The 20,343-nt window shown below is 48.6% G+C and overlaps 1 protein-coding gene across 2 annotated transcripts in view; it reads left to right on the top strand.

Moving 5' to 3' along the window:
* The window catches only part of LOC132397692 (transcription cofactor vestigial-like protein 1), a 34,481-nt gene extending 14,943 nt beyond the window's left edge, over positions 1 to 19,538 (top strand). For both annotated transcript variants that reach the window (XM_059976463.1, XM_059976462.1), the window contains exons 3-4: positions 5,503 to 5,913; positions 19,150 to 19,538. In XM_059976463.1, coding sequence (XP_059832446.1) covers positions 5,503 to 5,913; positions 19,150 to 19,190 — 452 coding nt within the window. In that variant the 3' untranslated portion in view covers positions 19,191 to 19,538. The remainder of the gene's footprint in view (positions 1 to 5,502; positions 5,914 to 19,149) is intronic.
* Positions 19,539 to 20,343: the final 805 nt, after the last annotated feature.

Consider the following 20,343-nt stretch of genomic DNA (forward strand, 5'->3'; position numbering starts at 1 on the left):
GAGTCTTTCTCTTTTGATCATTTTCAAAAAAAAAACCCAAATTAAACCAAATATAAATATTCCATATTAAGATGTATGGGATCTTGCTGGATCTATGTACTCACTCAGATTATATATATTCACTCAGATGTCACTTTATTCGGTACTGGTCGACCCGATAATGCAAATATCTAATCAGCCAGTCATGTGGCAACTCAATGCATAAAAGCAAGCAAGTGGTTCAGTTGTCGTTCAGACCAAACATCAGAATGGGTAAGAAATGTGTTCTAAGTGACATAGACCAAAGAGTGTTTGTTGTGCCAGACGGGGTGGTTTGAATATCTCAAAAACTACGGATCTCCTGGGATTTTCACACACAGTCTCTAGGGTTCAGAGAGAATGGTATGAAAAATGAAAGAAAAACATCCAGAGAGCAGCAGTCTGTGGACAAAAACACCTTCTTAATGAGAGAGGTCAGAGGAGAATGGCCACATTGATTAAAGCTGAGAGGAAGGCTACAGTAACTCAAATAACCACATGTTACAACAGTGGAGTGCAGAAGGGCATCTCTGAATGCACAACACATTGAACCTTGAAGTGGGTGGGCCACAGCAGGAGGAGACCATGAACTTACACTCAGTGGCCACTTTATTAGGTACAGTTGGTAGCTAATAACATAACCAGAGTGTATATCACAAACCACAGAGGTCCCAGAATGGATCCCTGTCAACCACCACCCTCTGTCTTCTATGGTCAAGCCAGTTCTGAATCCATGGATCCCATGCATCTTAATCTTCTGGGTGAGCCGCCCATGAGGGATTTTGTCAAGTGCCATTACTAAATGCACAGCCCTTGTCACAATCACCCTTGCCACTTCCTCACAAAACTCAATCAAATTATTAAGACATGACTTGCCGTACACAAACATGCTGGCTCTTTCTAATTAGGCCATGCTTTTCCAAATACTCATAAACACTATCCTGAAGAATTCTCTCCGATAACTTCCCTACCACAGACATGAGACTCACCAGTCTAAAGTTTCCAGGATTATCCCTGGTTCCCTTCTTGAATAATAGAGCAACACATTAGCTACTCGCCAGTCCTCCGGGACCTCGCCTATGACCAGAGAAGACACAAAGATATTGATCATGGTCTCAGCAATTTCTTCACTTGCCTCTCTCAATATTCTGGGTTAGATCCCATCAGGCCCTGGGAACATCCACCATTATGCTCTTTAGGAGACCCAGTACACCTCCTCCTTTACCTAGAGATGTCTGTGCTCCACATTGATCTCCCTATCTGCCATGTCCTTCTCCTTGGTAAATACTGACGCAAATTACTCATATAGGACCTCATCCAAATCCACCAAACCCAGGCACATGTTCCCTTCTTTACCCTTGAGTGGTCCCACCCTCTCCCTAGTTATCCTCTTGCTCTGGATGTTTGCATAGAATGCCTTGGGATTCTCCTTAATCCTACTTGCAAAGTAATTTTCAAGGTCTTTCTTGGCTTTCCTAATTCCAGTCTTGAGTTCTTTTCTGGCTTCTTTATTATCCTCAAGGATTCTACTTGATTCCAGCTTCCTAGGTTTTACCTCCTTTTTCCTTCTTTTTTCCTTCTTTTTCATCACCTCTCTCGACATCCAAGGTTCTCTTAAGCTGCCAGTTTTGTTCTTCCTTCTGATTGAAAGATATCTATCCTATATTCCATGCAGTTGGTCTTCAAGCACCCTCCATGTGCCAGACATGAACTTGCCCAAAAACAGCTGTTGCTGATTAACTTCCCCTAGTTCTTGCCAAATGCTCTAGTAATGTGCCCTGCTCCAGTTTAATACTCTCCATAAGTTCCGTACTGATCTGTAATGGTATTAAAATTTAAGGAGTTATAGTCCTCATTGCTTACAGTTAGTATTCTCACATTGACCCCTGACCACAATGAGCTGTGAACCAATTTGTGACCATACCTCCAATTGCCTGATCATATCTTGGACACATGGATGGGATCCTCACATTGACCACGACAGGTCAGTGGGCCAGCAGGGTCACACATTGGGTTGTACAACATGATGCAATAGGATTGGCAACCAGCCCCCACTGCTGTGACAGAGCCACACTACATGAAGAGAGACCTTCAGAGCAAAATAGTCTGGGTGATTCGTGTCCCTAATTGCGTCAGAGTCGTGGCTGAAGGATGATTGTAGTTGGGAGCTGAATGTCCAAGGTTACAATTTTATCAGAGGGATAGGAAGATAGGTAGAGGGGCTGGTGTGGCTCTGCTGGGAAAGAATGGCATTAAATCAGTACAAAGGTGTGATATAGGGTCGAAAGATGTTGAATCCTTGTGGGTTGAGTTAAGAAACTGCAAGTGTAAAAGGACTTTGATGGCAGTTATATACAGGCCTCCAAACAGTAACTGAGATGTAAACTATAGATTACAACAGGAAATAGAAAGTGCGTATCAAAAGGACAATGTTTTGATAGTCATGGAAGACTGCAACATGCAGGATGATTGGGAAAATCAGGATGGTAATGGATTCCAAGAGAGTGATTTTGTTGAATGCCTATGAGATGGCTGTTCAGAGAGTTTGTCATTGAGCCTACTAAGGGATCAGCTATACAGGATTGGGTGTTAGGTAATAAACCGGAGGTGATTAGGGAGCTTAAGGTAAAAAAACCCTTAGGAGGCAGTGATCACAATATGATTGAGTGCAACTTGAAATTTGATAGGAGAAAGTAAAGTCTAACATAGCAGTTTTTCAGTGTAAAGGAAATTACAATGGTATGAGAGAGGAGTTGGCCAAAGTAAATTGGAAGGAGATGCTGGCAGGGATGACAGCAGAGCAGCAATGGCATGAGTTTCTGGAAAAAATGAGGAAGGTGTGGGATAGATGTATTCCAAAAACAAAGAAATACTCAAATGACAAACTAGTACAACCGTGGCTGACAAGGGAAGCCAAAGCTAATGTAAAAGCAAAAGAGACTATAAGGCATTGGAGCAGAATTAGGCCATTCAGCCCATCAAGTCCACTCCACCATTTCATCATGACTGTCCTGGATCCCATTCAACTCCTCACACCTGCTCTCTCACTACAATCCTTGATGCCCCAACCAATCAGGAATCTATCAACTTCCGCTTTGAATATACTCAGGGACTTAGCCTCTTGTAAGCTTTTCTTTTCTTCTTAACTAGATTTTCTACATCCATTGTACATCATGGTTCTTTTACCCTACCCTCCTTTTGCTGCCTCAATGGAACATAACTGTGCAGAACACCATGCAAATGTTCCCTGAACATTTGCCACATTTCTGCAGTGCATTTCCCTGAGAACATCTGCTCTCATCCCTCTCTGTTGCCCCCTTCCTGTTTCTGACTTTAACCCACACTGACTCAGCAGACAATCGCTCCATGACTTCCTCCTTTTCTGCAGTCATGATACTATCCCTGATTAGCAATGCCACTCCCCCACCTCTTTCATCTCCCTCCCTGTCCTTTGTGAAACATCTAAAGCCTGGCACACTCAGCAGCTGTTCCTGTCCCTGAGACATCCAATTCTCTGTAATGGCCTCAACATCAGTTCCACGCTCCAAGTTCATCTGCCTTGTTTATGATACTCCTTGTATTAAAATAGACACATCTCAAACCACCAGGCTGAGTGCATCTTTGCTCTAACATCTGCCTGTCCTTCCTCAGAAACCCCCTACAAGCTGCCTCTACTTGGGTGCCAAACACCCCCTCCTCTGCCTCATCACTTTGGTTCCCAATCCCATACAAATCTGGTTTAAAACCTCTCTAATAGTATTAGCAAATCTCCCTCCAAGGATACTGGTTTCCCTCTAGTTCAGGTGCAACCCATCCCACTTGTACAGGTCACTCCTTCCCCAGAAAAGGTTCCAATGATCCAAGAACTTGAAACCCTGCCCGTTGCACTATCTCCTCAGCCACTCTTTTGTTTGTGCTATCTCCCTGTTCTGACCTTCACTAGCTCATGGCACTGGGAGTAATCTGGAGATTACCACCTTGGAGGTCCTACTCTTCAGCCTCCTTCCTAACTCCCTATATTTACTGCACAGGACCTCTACCCTTCTCCTGCCTATGTCATCGGTGCCAACATGTACCATGACCTCTGGCTCTTCTTCAAGAATATTCTGCAACTGTTCAGAGATATCCTGGACCCTAGCACCCAGGACACAACACACTACCCTGGTTTCCCTTTTGCTGCCGCAGAATCTCCTGTCTGTCCCCCTAACTATCGAGACCCCTATGACTATTGCTCCACCTGACTTCACCCTGCTCTTCTGAGGCTCAGAGCTGACCACAGTGCTATTGGTCTGGCTGCTGCTGCCTTGCCCAGATAGGTCATCCCCCTCAGTAGTATCTAAAGGGATATACCTGTTGTTGAGGGGAATGGCCACAGGTACAAAGGAAATTACAGTGCTCACAAGTCATATCTATCAAATGCTCTGTGTCCCAGATGATCTGTAGTTCATCCACCTCCAGCTCCACCTCCTTAATATGGTCTTTTATGAACTGGAGTGGCTGCACTTCCTGCAGGTGTAGTCATCAGGGAGATCATCGGGTTCCATGAATTCCCACATCTGACAGGAGGAGCATTGCACTGCCATATCTGCCATCCTGCCCCCACTGTACAATGATCAACCAAGACCAAATCTTCTAACCTGTTTCTTTGGCCTCAGCCACTTCTCGTTGAAGTCTCTTGAGCCAAAGCCCAAGGCTCCTACTGTCACCACTGGCCTACCAATAATGGCCACCCTGCTTGTCCATTCTGTACTTTCATTTACTTTACAGTGCTCTGCTCCTGTCACTGATTGGGCCTCTGGAATGAAGAGCCTGTACTCACTGAAATTTAGAAGAATCTGGGTGAAACTCTTTGAAACCTACTGAATGTTGAAAGGGCTAGATAAGGTGGATGTGGAAAGGATGCTTTCTATGGTGGGGGTATCCAGAACTAAAGAGCACAGCCTCAAAATTGAGGGACGACCCTTTAGAAGAGAGGGCAGATGGAAGACGTAGAGAGTGGTGAATCTGTGGAATACTCTGCCACAGATTGCTGTGGCCAAGTCCATGGGTGGAAGTTGATCATTTCCTGATCAGTCAGGGCATGAAAGGATATGGTGAGAAGACAAATGTCTGTGATTGAGTGGGATCTGAGATCTGCCTTAATGGAATGGCAGAACAGACTTAATGGGCTGAAGAGCCTAATTCTACTTCTATGCCTTATGGTCTTATGTGTCACACTATTGACTGTTTGAGAGGGTCACAGCGACGCACGTGTGGAAACAACAGTCTAGTGAAAAATCTTCACTATGGAAGGAACTGTTCATGGGATCAAACATCCACATGTCAGGACACAGCATGGTCCACACAGAATCAACGATGGCAGGACCATGCCGATAATCTGTGTGGGTCAGTACAGTGAGTGAGGAATCTGCTCTTGATGTCCTGGAACTGCAAGGGATCTCTGCCCATGCTTGGGTTGCTCACTGACCCTTTTATCTCTTCCAGGTGAGGAGCTGCAGTCAGTGACATGGCCACAGGCTACAAGGTGGCCACCGCCGTCCCTGGGAAGGATGTTCCCTGTCACGGGACAAAACACAAGGGAGAGCCCAGTGACTACTGCTGGGTCACTGCCAGACCAGCGCCCAGTGCCAGGAGTTGGGGCTGCTGATCCTTGGCTTCTGCCAGCTGGAGCCCAGCACATGGGTGTCCTCTTCCAGCCACACCTCCTGCAGCCCCGGAACATACTGCCCGCTGTGGACTCCGAGGGACACTATGGCCTGAGTACAGTCCCCAGCACACTCCCTCCTCAACAGAAGACTGCTGTTCCACACCCCTGGACAGGAATCTCCCACCATCACCCCAAGGGTATCAACCCCGAGAGAGGAATGAGGCCTGAGCAGTGGGGGAATGAGAAAGGTAACAATCATTGATGTTGGAGGAGTGGAACGGGGTCCCAGGGCTGTACAATGGCTGCATCATTGGAGTCACAGGGATGTGGGAGCCAATGGGGGTAACAGAGACTGGGAGGGGTGTAGGAGTTGAAGGGGGGTTACAAAGACAGGGAGCGGTATGGTGGAGGGAGGGAGTTACAGAGACTGGGAAAGGTGTAGGAGTTGGAGGAGGTTACAGATAGGGATTGGTGTAGGGGAGGGAGGGAGTTACAGAGACCAGAAGAGGTGTAAGAATTGGAGGGATAGTTGTAGAGACAGGGAGGGGTGTAGGAGCTGGAGGGGTGGCTTACAGGGACAAGGATCAGTGTAGGGGAAGGAGGGAGTTAGAGACAGGGAGGAATGTAGAGTCTTGAGAGTTTTATGTAGATGAGGAGAGGTAGAGATAGGAGGCAGTTACAGAGACAAGGAGAGATAGAAACATAGAAAACCTACAGCTCAATACAGGCTGTTCGGCCCACAATGCTGTGCCGAACATGTACTTACTTTAGAAATTAACTAGGGTTAACCATAGCCCTCTAAGCTCCAAGTACCTATCCTGAGTCTCTTAAAAGACCCTATTGTTTCTGCCTTCACCACCATCACTGGCAGTCCATTCCATGCACTTACCACTCTCTGCATAGAAAAACTTACCCCTGACATCTGTACCTACTTCCAAGCACCTTAAAACTGAACCCTCTCATGTTAGCCATTTCAGCCCTGGGAAAAAACCTCTAACTATCCACATGATCAAAGTCTCTCGTCATCTTATACACCTCTATCAGGTCACCTTTCATCCTCTGTCACTCCGAGGAGAAAAGGCAAGTTCACTCAACCTATTCTCATAAGGCATGCTCCCCAAACCAGCCAACATCCTTGTAAATCTCCTCTGCAATCTTTTTATAGTTTCCGCATCCTTTCAGTTGTGAGGTGAGCAGAACTGAGCACAGTAATCCAAGTGTGTTCTGACCAGGGTCCTATATAACATCACCTCTCGGCTCTTGAACCTAATCCCACTGTTGATGAAGGCCAATTGTATGCCTTCTTAACCACACAGTCAGCTTGTACAACAGCTTTGAGTGTCCGAAGGACTCAGACCACAAGGTCCCTCTGATCCTCCTCACTGCCAAGAGTCTTACTATTAACACTATATTCTGCCATCATATTTAACATACCAAAATGAATCACCTCACACTTATTTGGGTTGAACTCCATTCGCCCCTTCTCAGCCCAGGTTTGCATCCTATTGATGTCCCGCTGAAACCTCTGATAGCTCTGCACACTATCCACAACACCTCCAACCTTTGTGTCATCAGCAAATTTACTAACCCATCCCTCCACTTCCTCATCCAGGCCATTTATAAAACTCACAAAGAGAAGGGGTCCCAGAACAGATCCGTGAGGCACACCACTGGTGACCGACCTCCATGCAGAATATGACCCATCCAACCACCCTTTGCTTTCTGTAAGTAAGCCAATTCCGCAAAGCAATGTCCTCTTGGATCCCATGCCTCCTTACTTACTCAATAAGCCTTGCATGGGATACCTTATCAAATACCTTCCTGAAATCCATATACTACATCTACTGCTCTTCTTTCATCAATGTGTTTAGTCACATCCTCAAAAAATTCAATCAGGCTCGTCAGGTACGACCTGCCTTTGACAAAACCATGCTGACTATTTTTAATCATATTATGCCCCTCCAAATGTCTCTCAGGATCTTCTCCATCAACTTACCAACCACTGAAGCAAGACTCACTGGTCTATAATTTCCTGGGCGATCTCTACTCCCTTTCTTGAATAAGGGAATAACATCTGCAACCCTCCAATCCTCTGGAACCTCTCCCGTCCCCATTGATGATGCAAAGATCATTGCCAAAGGCTCAGCAATCTCCTCCCTCACCTCCCACAGTAGCTAAGGGTATAGCTTGTCTGGTCCTGGTACTTACCCAACTTGATGCTTTCCAAAAGCTCCATCCTCTTCCCTAATGTCTATGTGCTCAAGCTTTTCAGTCCACTGTAAGTCATCCCTACAATTGCCAAGGTCCTTTTCCATTGTGAATACTGAAGCAAAATATTCTTTAAGTACCTCGCTACCTCTGGTTCCATACACACTATTCCATTGTCACATTTGATTGGTCCTATTTTCTCTTGTTGTATCTTCTTGTCTTCACATACTTGTAGAATGCCTTGGGGTTTACCTTAATCCTCTCGCCAAGGCCTTCTCATAGCCCCGTCTGGCTCTCCTAATTTCATTCTTAAGCTCCTTCCTGCTAGCATTATAATTTTCTAGATCTCAATCATTACTGAGTTTTTTGAACCTTTCGTAAGCTTTTCTTTTCTTCTTGACTAGATTTTCAACAGCCTTTGTACACCATGTTTCCAGTACCCTACCATCCCTTTCCTGTCTAATTGGAACGTACCTATGCAGAACGCCATGCAATTAACCCCTGAACATTTGCCACATTTCTGCCGTGCATTTCCCTGAGAACATCTGTTCCCAATTTATACTTCCAAGATCCTGCATGATAGCTTCATATTTCCTCTTGCTCAAATTAAATGCTTTCCTAACTTGTCTGTTCCTATCCCTCTCTAATGTTATGGTAAAGGAGATAGAATTGTGATCACTATCTCCAAAATGCTCTCCCACTGAGAGACCTGACATCTGACCAGGTTCATTTCCCAATACCAGATCAAGTACAGCCTCTCCTCTTGTAGACTTATCACATATTGTGTGAGGACACCTTCCTGAACACACCTAACCCTTCCTCTAGGGAGCAGTCAATCAATAATGGGGAAATTAAAAGCTCCCATCATGACAACCCTGTTATTATTGCACCGTTCCAGAATCTGTCTCCCTATCTGCTCCTCGATGTCCCTATTACTATTGTGTGGCATATAAAAAACACCCAGTAGAGTAAATCAGCCCTTCCTGTTTCTAACTTCCACCCACAGAGACTCAGTAGACAATCTCTCCATGAGTTCCTCTTTTCCTACAGCCATGACACTATCTCTGATCAGCAGTGCTACGCACCCACCTCTTTTGCCTCTCTCCCTGTCCTTTCTGAAACATGTTAAGCCTGATACTCGAAGTAGCCATTCCTGCCCCTGAGCCATCCAAGTCTTTGTAATGGCCACAATATCATAGCTCCAAATACTGATCCACACTCTGAGCTCATCCGCTTTATTCATGATGCTCCTTGCATTAAAATAGACTCATCTCAAACCATCAGTCTGAGTGCTTCCCTTCTCTATCACCTGCCTATCCTCCCTCTCACACTGTCTACAAGCTTTCTCAATTTGTGAGCCAACCGCCCCTTCCTCCATCTCTTCAGTTTCCCCACAATTCTAATTTAAACTCTCCCCGATAGCCTTAGCAAACCTCCCAGCCAGGATATTGGTCCCCCTCAATTTCACGTGCAACTTGTCCTTTTTGTACAGGTCACACCTGCCCCAAAAGAGGTCCCAATGATCCAGAAATCTGAATCCCTGCTCCAATCCCTCAGCCACGCATTTATCCTCCGCCTCATTCTATTCCCATGCTCACTGTCGTGTGGCACAGGCAGTAATCCAGAGATTACTACCTTTCCGGTCCCACTTCTCAGCTTCCTTCCTAATTCCTTGTAGTCTGTTTTCAGGACTTCCTCCCTTTTCCTGCCAATATCGTTGGTACAAATATGTACCACGACCTCTGGCTGTTCACCTTCCCACCTTCCACACGGATATCATGGATGGGATCAGAAATATCTGGATCCTGGCACCTGGGAGGCAAACTACTATCCATGTTTCTTTCCTTCGTCAATCACCTGTCTGACCCTCTAACTGTAGAGTCCCCTATCACTGCTGCCTTCCTCTTCCTTTCCCTACCCTCTGAGTCACAGGGCCAGACTCTGTGCCAGAGGCACGGCCACTGCTGCTTCCCCCAGGTAGGCTGTCCCTCCCAACAGTTCTCAAACAGGAGTACTTATTGTTAAGGTGGGCAGCCACAGGGATACTCTCTGGTATCTGACTCTTTCCCTTCCTTCTGCTGACTGTTACCCACTTATCTGTCTCCCAAGGCCCCGATGTGACTACTTGCATATAGCTCATCTCTATCACCACCTCATTCTTCCTGAGCAGGTGAAGGTCATCGAGCTGCATCTCTAGTTCCCTAACCGGGTCCCTAAGGCAGATATAACCATATAACCATATAACAATTACAGCACAGAAACAGGCCATCTCGGCCCTCCTAGTCCGTGCCGAACGCTTACTCTCACCTAGTCCCACTGGCCCGCACTCAGCCCATAACCCTTCATTCCTTTCCTGTCCATATACCTATCCAATTTTACTTTAAATGACAATACCGAACCTGCCTCTACCACTTCTACTGGAAGCTTGTTCCACACAGCTACCTCTCTCTAAGTAAAGAAATTCCCCCTCGTGTTACCCTTAAACTTTTGCCCCCTAACTCTCAACTCATGTCCTCTTGTTTGAATCTCCCCTACTCTCAATGGAAAAAGTCTATCCATGTCAACTCTATCTATCCCCCTCATAATTTTAAATACCTCTGTCAAGTCCCCCCTCAACATTCTACGCTTCAAAGAATAAAGACCTAACTTGTTCAACCTTTCCCTGTAACTTAGGTACTGAAATACAGGTAACATTCTAGTTAATCTTCTCTGTACTCTCTGTATTTTGTTGATATCTTTCCTATAATTCGGTGACCAGAAGTGTACACAATACTCCAAATTCAGTCTTACCAATGCCTTGTACAATTTTAACATTACATCCCAACTCCTATACTCAACGCTCTGATTTATAAAGGCCAGCATACCAAAAGCTTTCTTCATCACCCTATCCACATGAGATTCCAGTTTCAGGGAACTATGCACCATTATTCCTGGATCACTCTGTTCTATTGCATTCTTCAATGTCCTACCATTCACCATGTATGTCCTGTTTGGACTATTCCTACCAAAATGTAGCACCTCACACTTATCAGCATTAAACTCCATCTTCCATCGTTCAGCCCACTCTTCCAACTGGCCTAAATCTCTCTGCAAGCTTTGAAAACCTACTTCATTATCCACAATGCCACCTCCCTTAGTATCATCTACGTACTTACTAGTCCAATTTACTATCCCATCATCCAGATCATTAATGTATATAACCATATAACAATCACAGCACGGAAACAGGCCATCTCGGCCCTCCTAGTCCATGCTGAACTCTTAATCTCACCTAGTCCCACCTACCCGCACTCAGCCCATAACCCTCCACTTCTTTCCTGTCCATATACCTATCCAATTTTACCTTAAATGACACAACTGAACTGGCCTCTACTACTTCTACAGGAAGCTCATTCCACACAGCTATCACTCTCTGAGTAAAGAAATACCCCCTCGTGTTTCTCTTAAACTTCTGCTCCCTAACTCTCAAATCATGTCCTCTCGTTTGAATCTCCCCTACTCTCAATGGAAACAGCCTATTCACGTCAACTCTATCTTTCCCTCTCAAAATTTTAAATACCTCGATCAAATCCCCCCTCAACCTTCTACGCTCCAATGAATAGAGACCTAACTTGTTCAACCTTTCTCTGTAACTTAAGTGCTGAAACCCAGGTAACATCCTCGTAAATCGTCTCTGCACTCTCTCTAATTTATTGATATCTTTCCTATAATTCGGTGACCAGAACTGCACACAATATTCTAAATTTGGCCTTACCAATGCCTTGTACAATTTTAACATTACATTCCAACTTCTGTACTCAATGCTTTGATTTATAAAGGCCAGCGTTCCAAAAGCCTTCTTCACCACCCTATCTACATGAGACTCCACCTTCAGGGAACTATGCACTGTTATTCCTAGATCTCTCTGTTCCTCTGCATTCCTCAATGCCCTACCATTTACCCTGTATGTTCTATTTGGATTATTCCTGCCAAAATGTAGAACCTCACACTTCTCAGCATTAAACTCCATCTGCCAACGTTCAGCCCATTCTTCTAACCGGCATAAATCTCCCTGCAAGCTATGAAAACCCACCTCATTATCCACAACACCTCCTACCTTAGTATCATCGGCATACTTACTAATCCAATTTACCACCCCATCATCCAGATCATTTATGTATATTACAAACAACATTGGGCCCAAAACAGATCCCTGAGGCACCCCGCTAGTCACCGGCCTCCATCCCGATAAACAATTATCCACCACTACTCTCTGGCATCTCCCATCTAGCCACTGTTGAATCCATTTTATTACTCCAGCATTAATACCTAACAACTGAACCTTCTTAACTAACCTTCCATGTGGAACTTTGTCAAAGGCTTTGCTGAAGTCCATATAGACTACATCCACTGCCTTACCTTCGTCAACATTCCTCGTAACTTCTTCAAAAAATTCAATGAGGTTTGTCAAACATGACCTTCCACGCACAAATCCATGCTGGCTACTCCTAATCAGATCCTGTCTATCCAGATAATTATTAATACTATCTCTAAGAATACTTTCCATTAATTTACCCACCACTGATGTCAAACTGACAGGTCTATAATTGTTAGGCTTCCTTCTAGAACCCTTTTTAAACAATGGAACCACATGAGCAATACGCCAATCCTCCGGCACAATCCCCGTTTCTAATGACATCTTAAAGATCTCCATCAGAGCTCCTGCTATTTCTACACAAACTTCCCTCAAGGTCCTGGGGAATATCCTGTCAGGACCCAGAGATTTATCCACTTTTAAATTTCTTAAAAGCGCCAGTACTTCCACCTCTAATTGTCATAGGTTCCATAACTTCCTTACTTGTTTCCCACACCTTACACAATTCAATATCCTTCTCCTTAGTGAATACCGAAGAGAAGAAATCTTTCAAAATCTCTCCCATCTCCCTCGGCTCCACACATAGCTGACCACTCTGATTCGCTAAGGGGCCAATTTTATCCCTCACTATCCTCTTGCTTTTAATATAACTGTAGAAACCTTTCGGATTTACTTTCACCTTATTTGCCAAACCAACCTCGTATCTTCTTTTAGCTTTTCTAATCTCTTTCTTAAGATTCCTTTTACATTCTTTATATTCCTCAAGCAATTCCTTTACTCCATGCTGCCTATATCTATTGTAGACATCCCTCTTTTTCCGAACCAAATTTCTAATATCCCTTGAAAACCATGGTGCTTTCAAACCTTTAACCTTTGCTTTCAACCTAACAGGAACATAAAGATTCTGTACCCTCATAATTTCACCCTTAAATGACCTCCATTTCTCTATTACATCCTTCCCATAAAACAACTTGACCCAATCCACTCTCTCTAAATCCCTTCGCATCTCCTCAAAGTTAGCCTTTCTCCAATCAAAAATCTCAACTCTAGGTCCTGTCCTGTCCTTCTCCATAATTATATTGAAGCTAATGTAATTGTGATCACTTATATCACTATTGTGATATAACAAACAACATTGGACCCAGTACAGATCCCTGAGGCACACCACTAGTCACCGGCCTCCAACCTGACAAACAGTTATCCACCACTACTCTCTGGCATCTCCCATCCAGCCACTGTTGAATCCATTTTACTACTTCAATATTAATACCTAATGATTGAACCTTCCTAACTAACCTTCCATGCAGAACCTTGTCAAAGGCCTTACTGAAGTCCATGTAGATAACATCCACTGCTTTACCCTTGTCAACTTTCCTCGTAATCTCTTCAAAAAAATCAATAAAATTTGTCAAACCTGACCTTCCACACACAAATCCACGCAGACTGTTCCTAATCAGACCCTTTCTATCCAAATAATTATATATACCATCTCTAAGAATACTTTCCATTAATTTACCCACCACTGATGTCAAACTAACAGGCGTATAATTGCTAGGTTTACTCTTAGAACCCTTTTTAAACAATGGAATCACATAAGCAATACGCCAATCCTCTGGCACCATCCCCATTTCTAATGACATCTGAAATATTTCTGTAAGAGCCCCTGCTATTTCTACACTAACTTCCCTCAAGGTCCTAGGGAATATCCTGTCAGGATCCAAAGATTTATCCACTTTTATATTCCTTAAAAGTGCCAGTACTTCCTCCTCTTTAATTGTCATAGTTTCCATAACTTCTCTACTTGTTTCCCTTACCTTACACAATTCAATATCCTTCTCCTTAGCGAATACCAAAGAAAAGAAATTGTTCAAATTCTCCCCCATCTCTTTCGGCTCCACACATAGCTGTCCACTCTGATTTTCTAAGGGACCAATTTTATCCCTCACTATCCTTTTGCTATTAATATAAATGTAGAAACCCTTTGGATTTATTTTCACCTTACTTACCAAAGCAACCTCGTATCTTCTTTTAGCTTTTCTAATTTCTATCTTAAGATTCTTCTTACATTCTTTATATTCCTCGAGCACCTCAGTTACTCCATGCTGCCTACATTTATTGTAGATATCTCTCTTTTTCCGAACCAAGTTTCCAATATCCCTTGAAAACCATGGCTCTCCCAAACATTTAACCTTTCCTTTCAACCTAACAGGAACATAAAGAGGTTTACAGAGTCAGGTGTGGGGTGAGGGGGTTTCAGAGTCAGGTGTGGGGTGAGGGGGGTGTTACAGGGTCAGGTGTGGGGTGAGGGGGTTACAGAGTCAGGTGTGGGGTGAGAGGGTTACAGGGTCAGGTGTGGGGTGAGAGGGTTTCAGGGTCAGGTGTAGGGTGAGGGGGTTTCAGGGTCAGGTGTGGGGTGAGGGGGTTTCAGGGTCAGGTGTGGGGTGAGGGGGGGTTACAGAGTCAGGTGTGGGGTGAGGGGGGTTACAGAGTCAGGTGTGGGGTGAGAGGTTTACAGGGTCAGGTGTGGGGTGAGAGGGTTTCAGGGTCAGGTGTAGGGTGAGGGGGTTTCAGGGTCAGGTGTGGGGTGAGGGGGTTTCAGGGTCAGGTGTGGGGTGAGGGGGGGTTACAGAGTCAGGTGTGGGGTGAGGGGGGTTACAGAGTCAGGTGTGGGGTGAGAGGTTTACAGGGTCAGGTGTGGGGTGAGGGGGGGTTACAGAGTCAGGTGTGGGGTGAGGGGGGTTACAGAGTCAGGTGTGGGGTGAGAGGTTTACAGGAGCAGGTGTGGGGTGAGGGGGTTTCAGTCAGGTGTGGGGTGAGGGGGGTGTTACAGGGTCAGGTGTGGGGTGAGGGGGGTTACAGGGTCAGGTGTGGGGTGAGAGGGTTACAGGGTCAGGTGTGGGGTGAGAGGGTTTCAGGGTCAGGTGTAGGGTGAGGGGGTTTCAGGGTCAGGTGTGGGGTGAGGGGGTTTCAGGGTCAGGTGTGGGGTGAGGGGGGGTTACAGAGTCAGGTGTGGGGTGAGGGGGGTTACAGAGTCAGGTGTGGGGTGAGAGGTTTACAGGGTCAGGTGTGGGGTGAGAGGGTTTCAGGGTCAGGTGTAGGGTGAGGGGGTTTCAGGGTCAGGTGTGGGGTGAGGGGGTTTCAGGGTCAGGTGTGGGGTGAGGGGGGTTACAGAGTCAGGTGTGGGGTGAGAGGTTTACAGGGTCAGGTGTGGGGTGAGGGGGGGTTACAGAGTCAGGTGTGGGGTGAGGGGGGTTACAGAGTCAGGTGTGGGGTGAGAGGTTTACAGGAGCAGGTGTGGGGTGAGGGGGTTTCAGTCAGGTGTGGGGTGAGGGGGGTGTTACAGGGTCAGGTGTGGGGTGAGGGGGGTTACAGGGTCAGGTGTGGGGTGAGGGGGGTTACAGAGTCATGTGTGGGGTGAGAGGGTTACAGGGTCAGGTGTGGGGTGAGAGGGGTTACAGGGTCAGGTGTGGGGTGAGAGGGTTACAGGGTCAGGTGTGGGGTGAGGGGGTTTGCAGAGTCAGGTGTGAGATGAGGGGGGATACAGAGTCAAGTGTGGGGTGAGAGGGGGGTTACAGAGTCAGGTGTGGGGTGAGAGGGTTACAGAGTCAGGTGTGAGATGAGGGGGGATACAGAGTCAAGTGTGGGGTGAGAGGGGGGTTACAGGGTCAGGTGTGGGTTGAGGGGGGTTACAGGGTCAGGTGTGGGTTGAGGGGGGTTACAGGGTCAGGTGTGAGACGAGAGGGTTACAGGGTCAGGTGTGGGGTGAGAGGGTTGCAGGGTCAGGTGTGGGATGAGGGGGGGGTTACAGGGGCAGGTGTGGGGTGAGAGGGTTACAGGGTCAGGTGTGGGGTGAGGGGGGTTACAGAGTCAGGTGTGGGGTGAGGGGGGTTACAGAGTCAGATGTGGGGTGAGAGGGTTACAGGGTCAGGTGTGGGGTGAGAGGGTTACAGGGTCAGGTGTGGGGTGAGGGGGTTTCAGGGTCAGGTGTGGGGTGAGGGGGTTTGCAGAGTCAGGTGTGAGATGAGGGTGGTTACAGATTCAAGTGTGGGGTGAGGGGGGTTACAGAGAGGTGTGGGGTGAGAGGGTTACAGGGTCAGGTGTGGGTTGAGGGGGGTTACAGGGACAGGTGTGATTCGAGAGGGTTAAAGGGTCAGGTGTGGGGTGAGAGGGTTGCAGGGTCAGGTGTGGGATGAGGGGGGGTTACAGGGGCAGGTGTGCAGTGAGAGGGTTACAGGGTCAGGTGTGGGGTGAGGGGATTTCAGAGTCAGGTGTGGGGTGAGGGGGGTGTTACAGGGTCAGGTGTGGGGTGAGGGGGGGTTACAGAGTCAGGTGTGGGGTGAGGGGGGTTACAGATTCAAGTGTGGGGTGAGGGGGGTTACAGAGAGGTGTGGGGTGAGAGGGTTACAGGGTCAGGTGTGGGTTGAGGGGGGTTACAGGGACAGGTGTGAGACGAGAGGGTTAAAGGGTCAGGTGTGGGGTGAGAGGGTTGCAGGGTCAGGTGTGGGATGAGGGGGGGTTACAGGGGCAGGTGTGCAGTGAGAGGGTTACAGGGTCAGGTGTGGGGTGAGGGGGTTTCAGAGTCAGGTGTGGGGTGAGGGGGGTTACAGGGTCAGGTGTGGGGTGAGGGGGTGTTACAGAGTCAGGTGTGGGGTGAGGGGGGTTACAGAGTCAGGTGTGGGGTGAGGGGGGTTACAGAGTCAGGTGTGGGGTGAGGGGGGTGTTTCAGAGTCAGGTGTGGGGTGAGGGGGTTACAGAGTCAGGTGTGGGGTGAGGGGGGTTACAGAGTCAAGTGTGGGGTGCGGGGGGGTTACAGAGGAGTGGGGTGAGAGGGTTACAGGGTCAGGTGTGGGTTGAGGGGGGTTACAGGGTCAGGTGTGAGACGAGAGGGTTACAGGGACAGGTGTGGGGTGAGAGAGTTGCAGGGTCAGGTGTGGGATGAGGGGGGTTACAGGGGCAGGTGTTGGGTGAGAGGGTCAGGTGTGGGGTGAGGGGGGGTTACAGAGTCAGGTGTGGGGTGAGGGGGTTACAGAGTCAGGTGTGGGGTGAGGGGGGTTACAGAGTCAGGTGTGGGGTGAGGGGGGTGTTTCAGAGTCAGGTGTGGGGTGAGGGGGGTTACAGGGTCAGTTGTGGGGTGAGAGAGTTACAGGGTCTGGTGTGGGGTGAGGGGGTTTGCAGAGTCAGGTGTGAGATGAGGGGGGTTACAGAGTCAAGTGTGGGGTGAGGGGGGGTTACAGAGGTGTGGGGTGAGAGGGTTACAGGGTCAGGTGTGGGTTGAGGGGGGTTACAGGGTCAGGTGTGAGACAAGAGGGTTACAGGGTCAGGTGTGGGGTGAGAGGGTTACAGGGTCAGGTGTGGGGTTAGGGGGGTTACAGAGTCAGGTGTGGGGTGAGGGGGTTACGGGGCAGGTGTGGGATGAGGGGAGTTACAGAGTCAGGTGTGGGTTGAGGGGGGTTACAGGGTCAGGTGTGGGGTGAGGGGGGTTACAGGGGCAGGTGTGGGGTGAGGGGGTTACAGGGTCAGGTGTGGGGTGAGTGGGGTTACTGGGTCAGGTGTGAGATGAGAGGGTTACAGGGTCAGATGTGGGGTGAGGGGGTTTGCAGAGTCAGGTGTGAGACGAGAGGGTTACAGGGTCAGGTGTGGGGTGAGGGGGTTACGGGGCAGGTGTGGGATGAGGGGAGTTTCAGAGTCAGGTGTGGGGTGAGGGGGGTTACAGGGTCAGGTGTGGGGTGAAGGGGGTTACAGAGGCAGGTGTGGGGTGAGGGGGGTTACAGAGTCAGATGTGGGGTGAGTGGGGTTACAGAGTCAGGTGTGGGGTGAGGGGGGTGTTTCAGCGTCAGGTGTGGGGTGAAGGGGGTTACAGGGTCAGGTGTGGGGTGAGAGAGTTACAGGGTCAGGTGTGGGGTGAGGGGGTTTGCAGAGTCAGGTGTGAGATGAGGGGGTTTACAGAGTCAAGTGTGGGGTGAGGGGGGGTTACAGAGGTGTGGGGTGAGAGGGTTACAGGGTCAGGTGTGGGTTGAGGGGGGTTACAGGGTCAGGTGTGAGACGAGAGGGTTACAGGGTCAGGTGTGGGGTGAGAGGGTTGCAGGTTCAGGTGTGGGATGAGGGGGGGTTACAGGGGCAGGTGTGGGGTGAGAGGGTTACAGGGTCAGGTGGGTGAGAGGGTTACAGGGTCAGGTGTGGGGTGAGGGGGATTACAGAGTCAGATGTGGGGTGAGTGGGGTTACAGAGTCAGGTGTGGGGTGAGGGAGGTTACAGGGGCATGTGTGGGGTGAGGGGGTTTGCAGAGTCAGGTGTGAGATGAGAGGGTTACAGGGTCAGGTGTGGGGTGAGTGGGGTTACAGGGTCAGGTGTGGGGTGAGAGGGTTGCAGGGTCAGGTGTGGGGTGAGAGGGTTACAGGGTAAGATGTGGGGTGAGAGGGTTGCAGGGTCAGGTGTGGGGTGAGAGGGTTACAGGGTCAGGTGTGGGGTGAGAGGGTTACAGGGTCAGATGTGGGTTGAGGGGGGGTTACAGGGGCAGGTGTGGGGTGAGAGGGTTGCAAGGTCAGGTGTGGGGTGAGAGGGTTGCAGGGTCAGGTGTGGGGTGAGAGGGTTGCAGGGTCAGGTGTGGGGTGAGAGAGTTACAGGGTCAGGTGTGGGGTGAGTGGGGTTACAGGGGCAGGTGTGGGGTGAGAGGGTTGCAGGGTCAGGTGTGGGGTGAGAGGGTTGCAGGGTCAGGTGTGGGGTGAGAGGGTTGCAGGGTCAGGTGTGGGGTGAGAGGGTTGCAAGGTCAGGTGTGGGGTGAGGGGAGGGTTACAAAGTCAGGTGTGGGGTGAGGGGGGGGTTCCGGAGTCAGATGTGGAGTGAGGGGGCCTCTTATAGTGAAGGTTCTAGAGGTTGTGGGGGTTTTTACAGAGATGGTTTTTGACTCCACTTCCTTTGACAGGCTTCGTGCCGGAGACGCACAAGGACATTTACTGGTACTAGTACTGGCTCCTGCCCAGATGTCTGCTGCTATGCCAGTCCTGGGTCTCCCATACATTCCCCTGGGCCGGACTTGATCTGATGCTGGCGGGATGGACATTATGGATGGAAAATCTTGTGTCTTCAGCTAGTGTCAGATATACAATATGGGACTTGATATCGACCGCTGCTACACACCACACCAACCCTGAGCTCCAGACCCAGGGGACAGACAGTGCACAAAACCAAGGGGTGGGGAGTGGAGCTCACTTTGCAGGAAGCTGAAGTCAATGTCACTGTTGAAGAGGGGGAGTCGGGCACAATACGGTGACTGGAATAAGAGGATCGCATAGTTCCTAAGGAGCTGATGAAAGGGAGGGGTGCAGAGGGCTGAGGGGTTACAGAGACAGGGAGGGGTTTTGGGGATGGAGGGTTACAGGGACAGGGAAGGGTGTAGCAGCTGAATTAGGTACAGAGACAGCAAGGTGTGCAGGGAGGGAGGGGTTACAGAGACAGAGAGTGGTGCATGGGTCAGAGGGGGTTACAGAGACTGGGAGGGGTGGAGGGACTGGATAGGGTTACAGAGACTGGAAATGGTGTAGGAGATAGAGTGGGTTACAGAAATGAGGAGTGGTGTATAGGCCAGAGAGAGTTACAGAGATAAAGAGGGGTGCAGGGACTGGAAAGGGTTACAGAGATGGAGAGGGGTGTAGGGCCAGAGGGGGTTACAGAGACAGGAAATGGTGTAGGGGATGGAGTGGGTTACAGAGATGAGGAGGGGGTGTAGGGGTTAGAGGGAGTAACAGAGGCAGGGAGGGGTGTAGGGGCCGGAGGGGGTTACAGAGACATGGAGGGGTGTCGGGGTTGGAGTGGATTATGAAGAGAGGGAGGGTATAGGGGCCGGAGGGAAGAGATCTTGGGGAGGGAGTGAATTACAGAGATGTGGAGTGTTGTAGGACCAGAAGTGGTTAGAGTCAGAGAAGGTCCTAGGAGCTGGTGGGGGTCGGTGTAATGTCTGGAGGGGTTTACAGAGACACGAGGTGTGTAGAAGCCAAAAGTGAGCACAGACACTGGGAGGAATGCAGAGGCCTCTACGCCGCTGGTAATGTATATCTCTCCTCTGTCAGACAAGATGAAGGCCTCAGCCTGAAGCTCGACTGTTTATTTCCCTCCCAGC

The sequence above is a fragment of the Hypanus sabinus genome, chromosome 8 (genome assembly GCF_030144855.1).
Source record: "Hypanus sabinus isolate sHypSab1 chromosome 8, sHypSab1.hap1, whole genome shotgun sequence".
Lineage (NCBI taxonomy): Eukaryota > Metazoa > Chordata > Chondrichthyes > Myliobatiformes > Dasyatidae > Hypanus > Hypanus sabinus.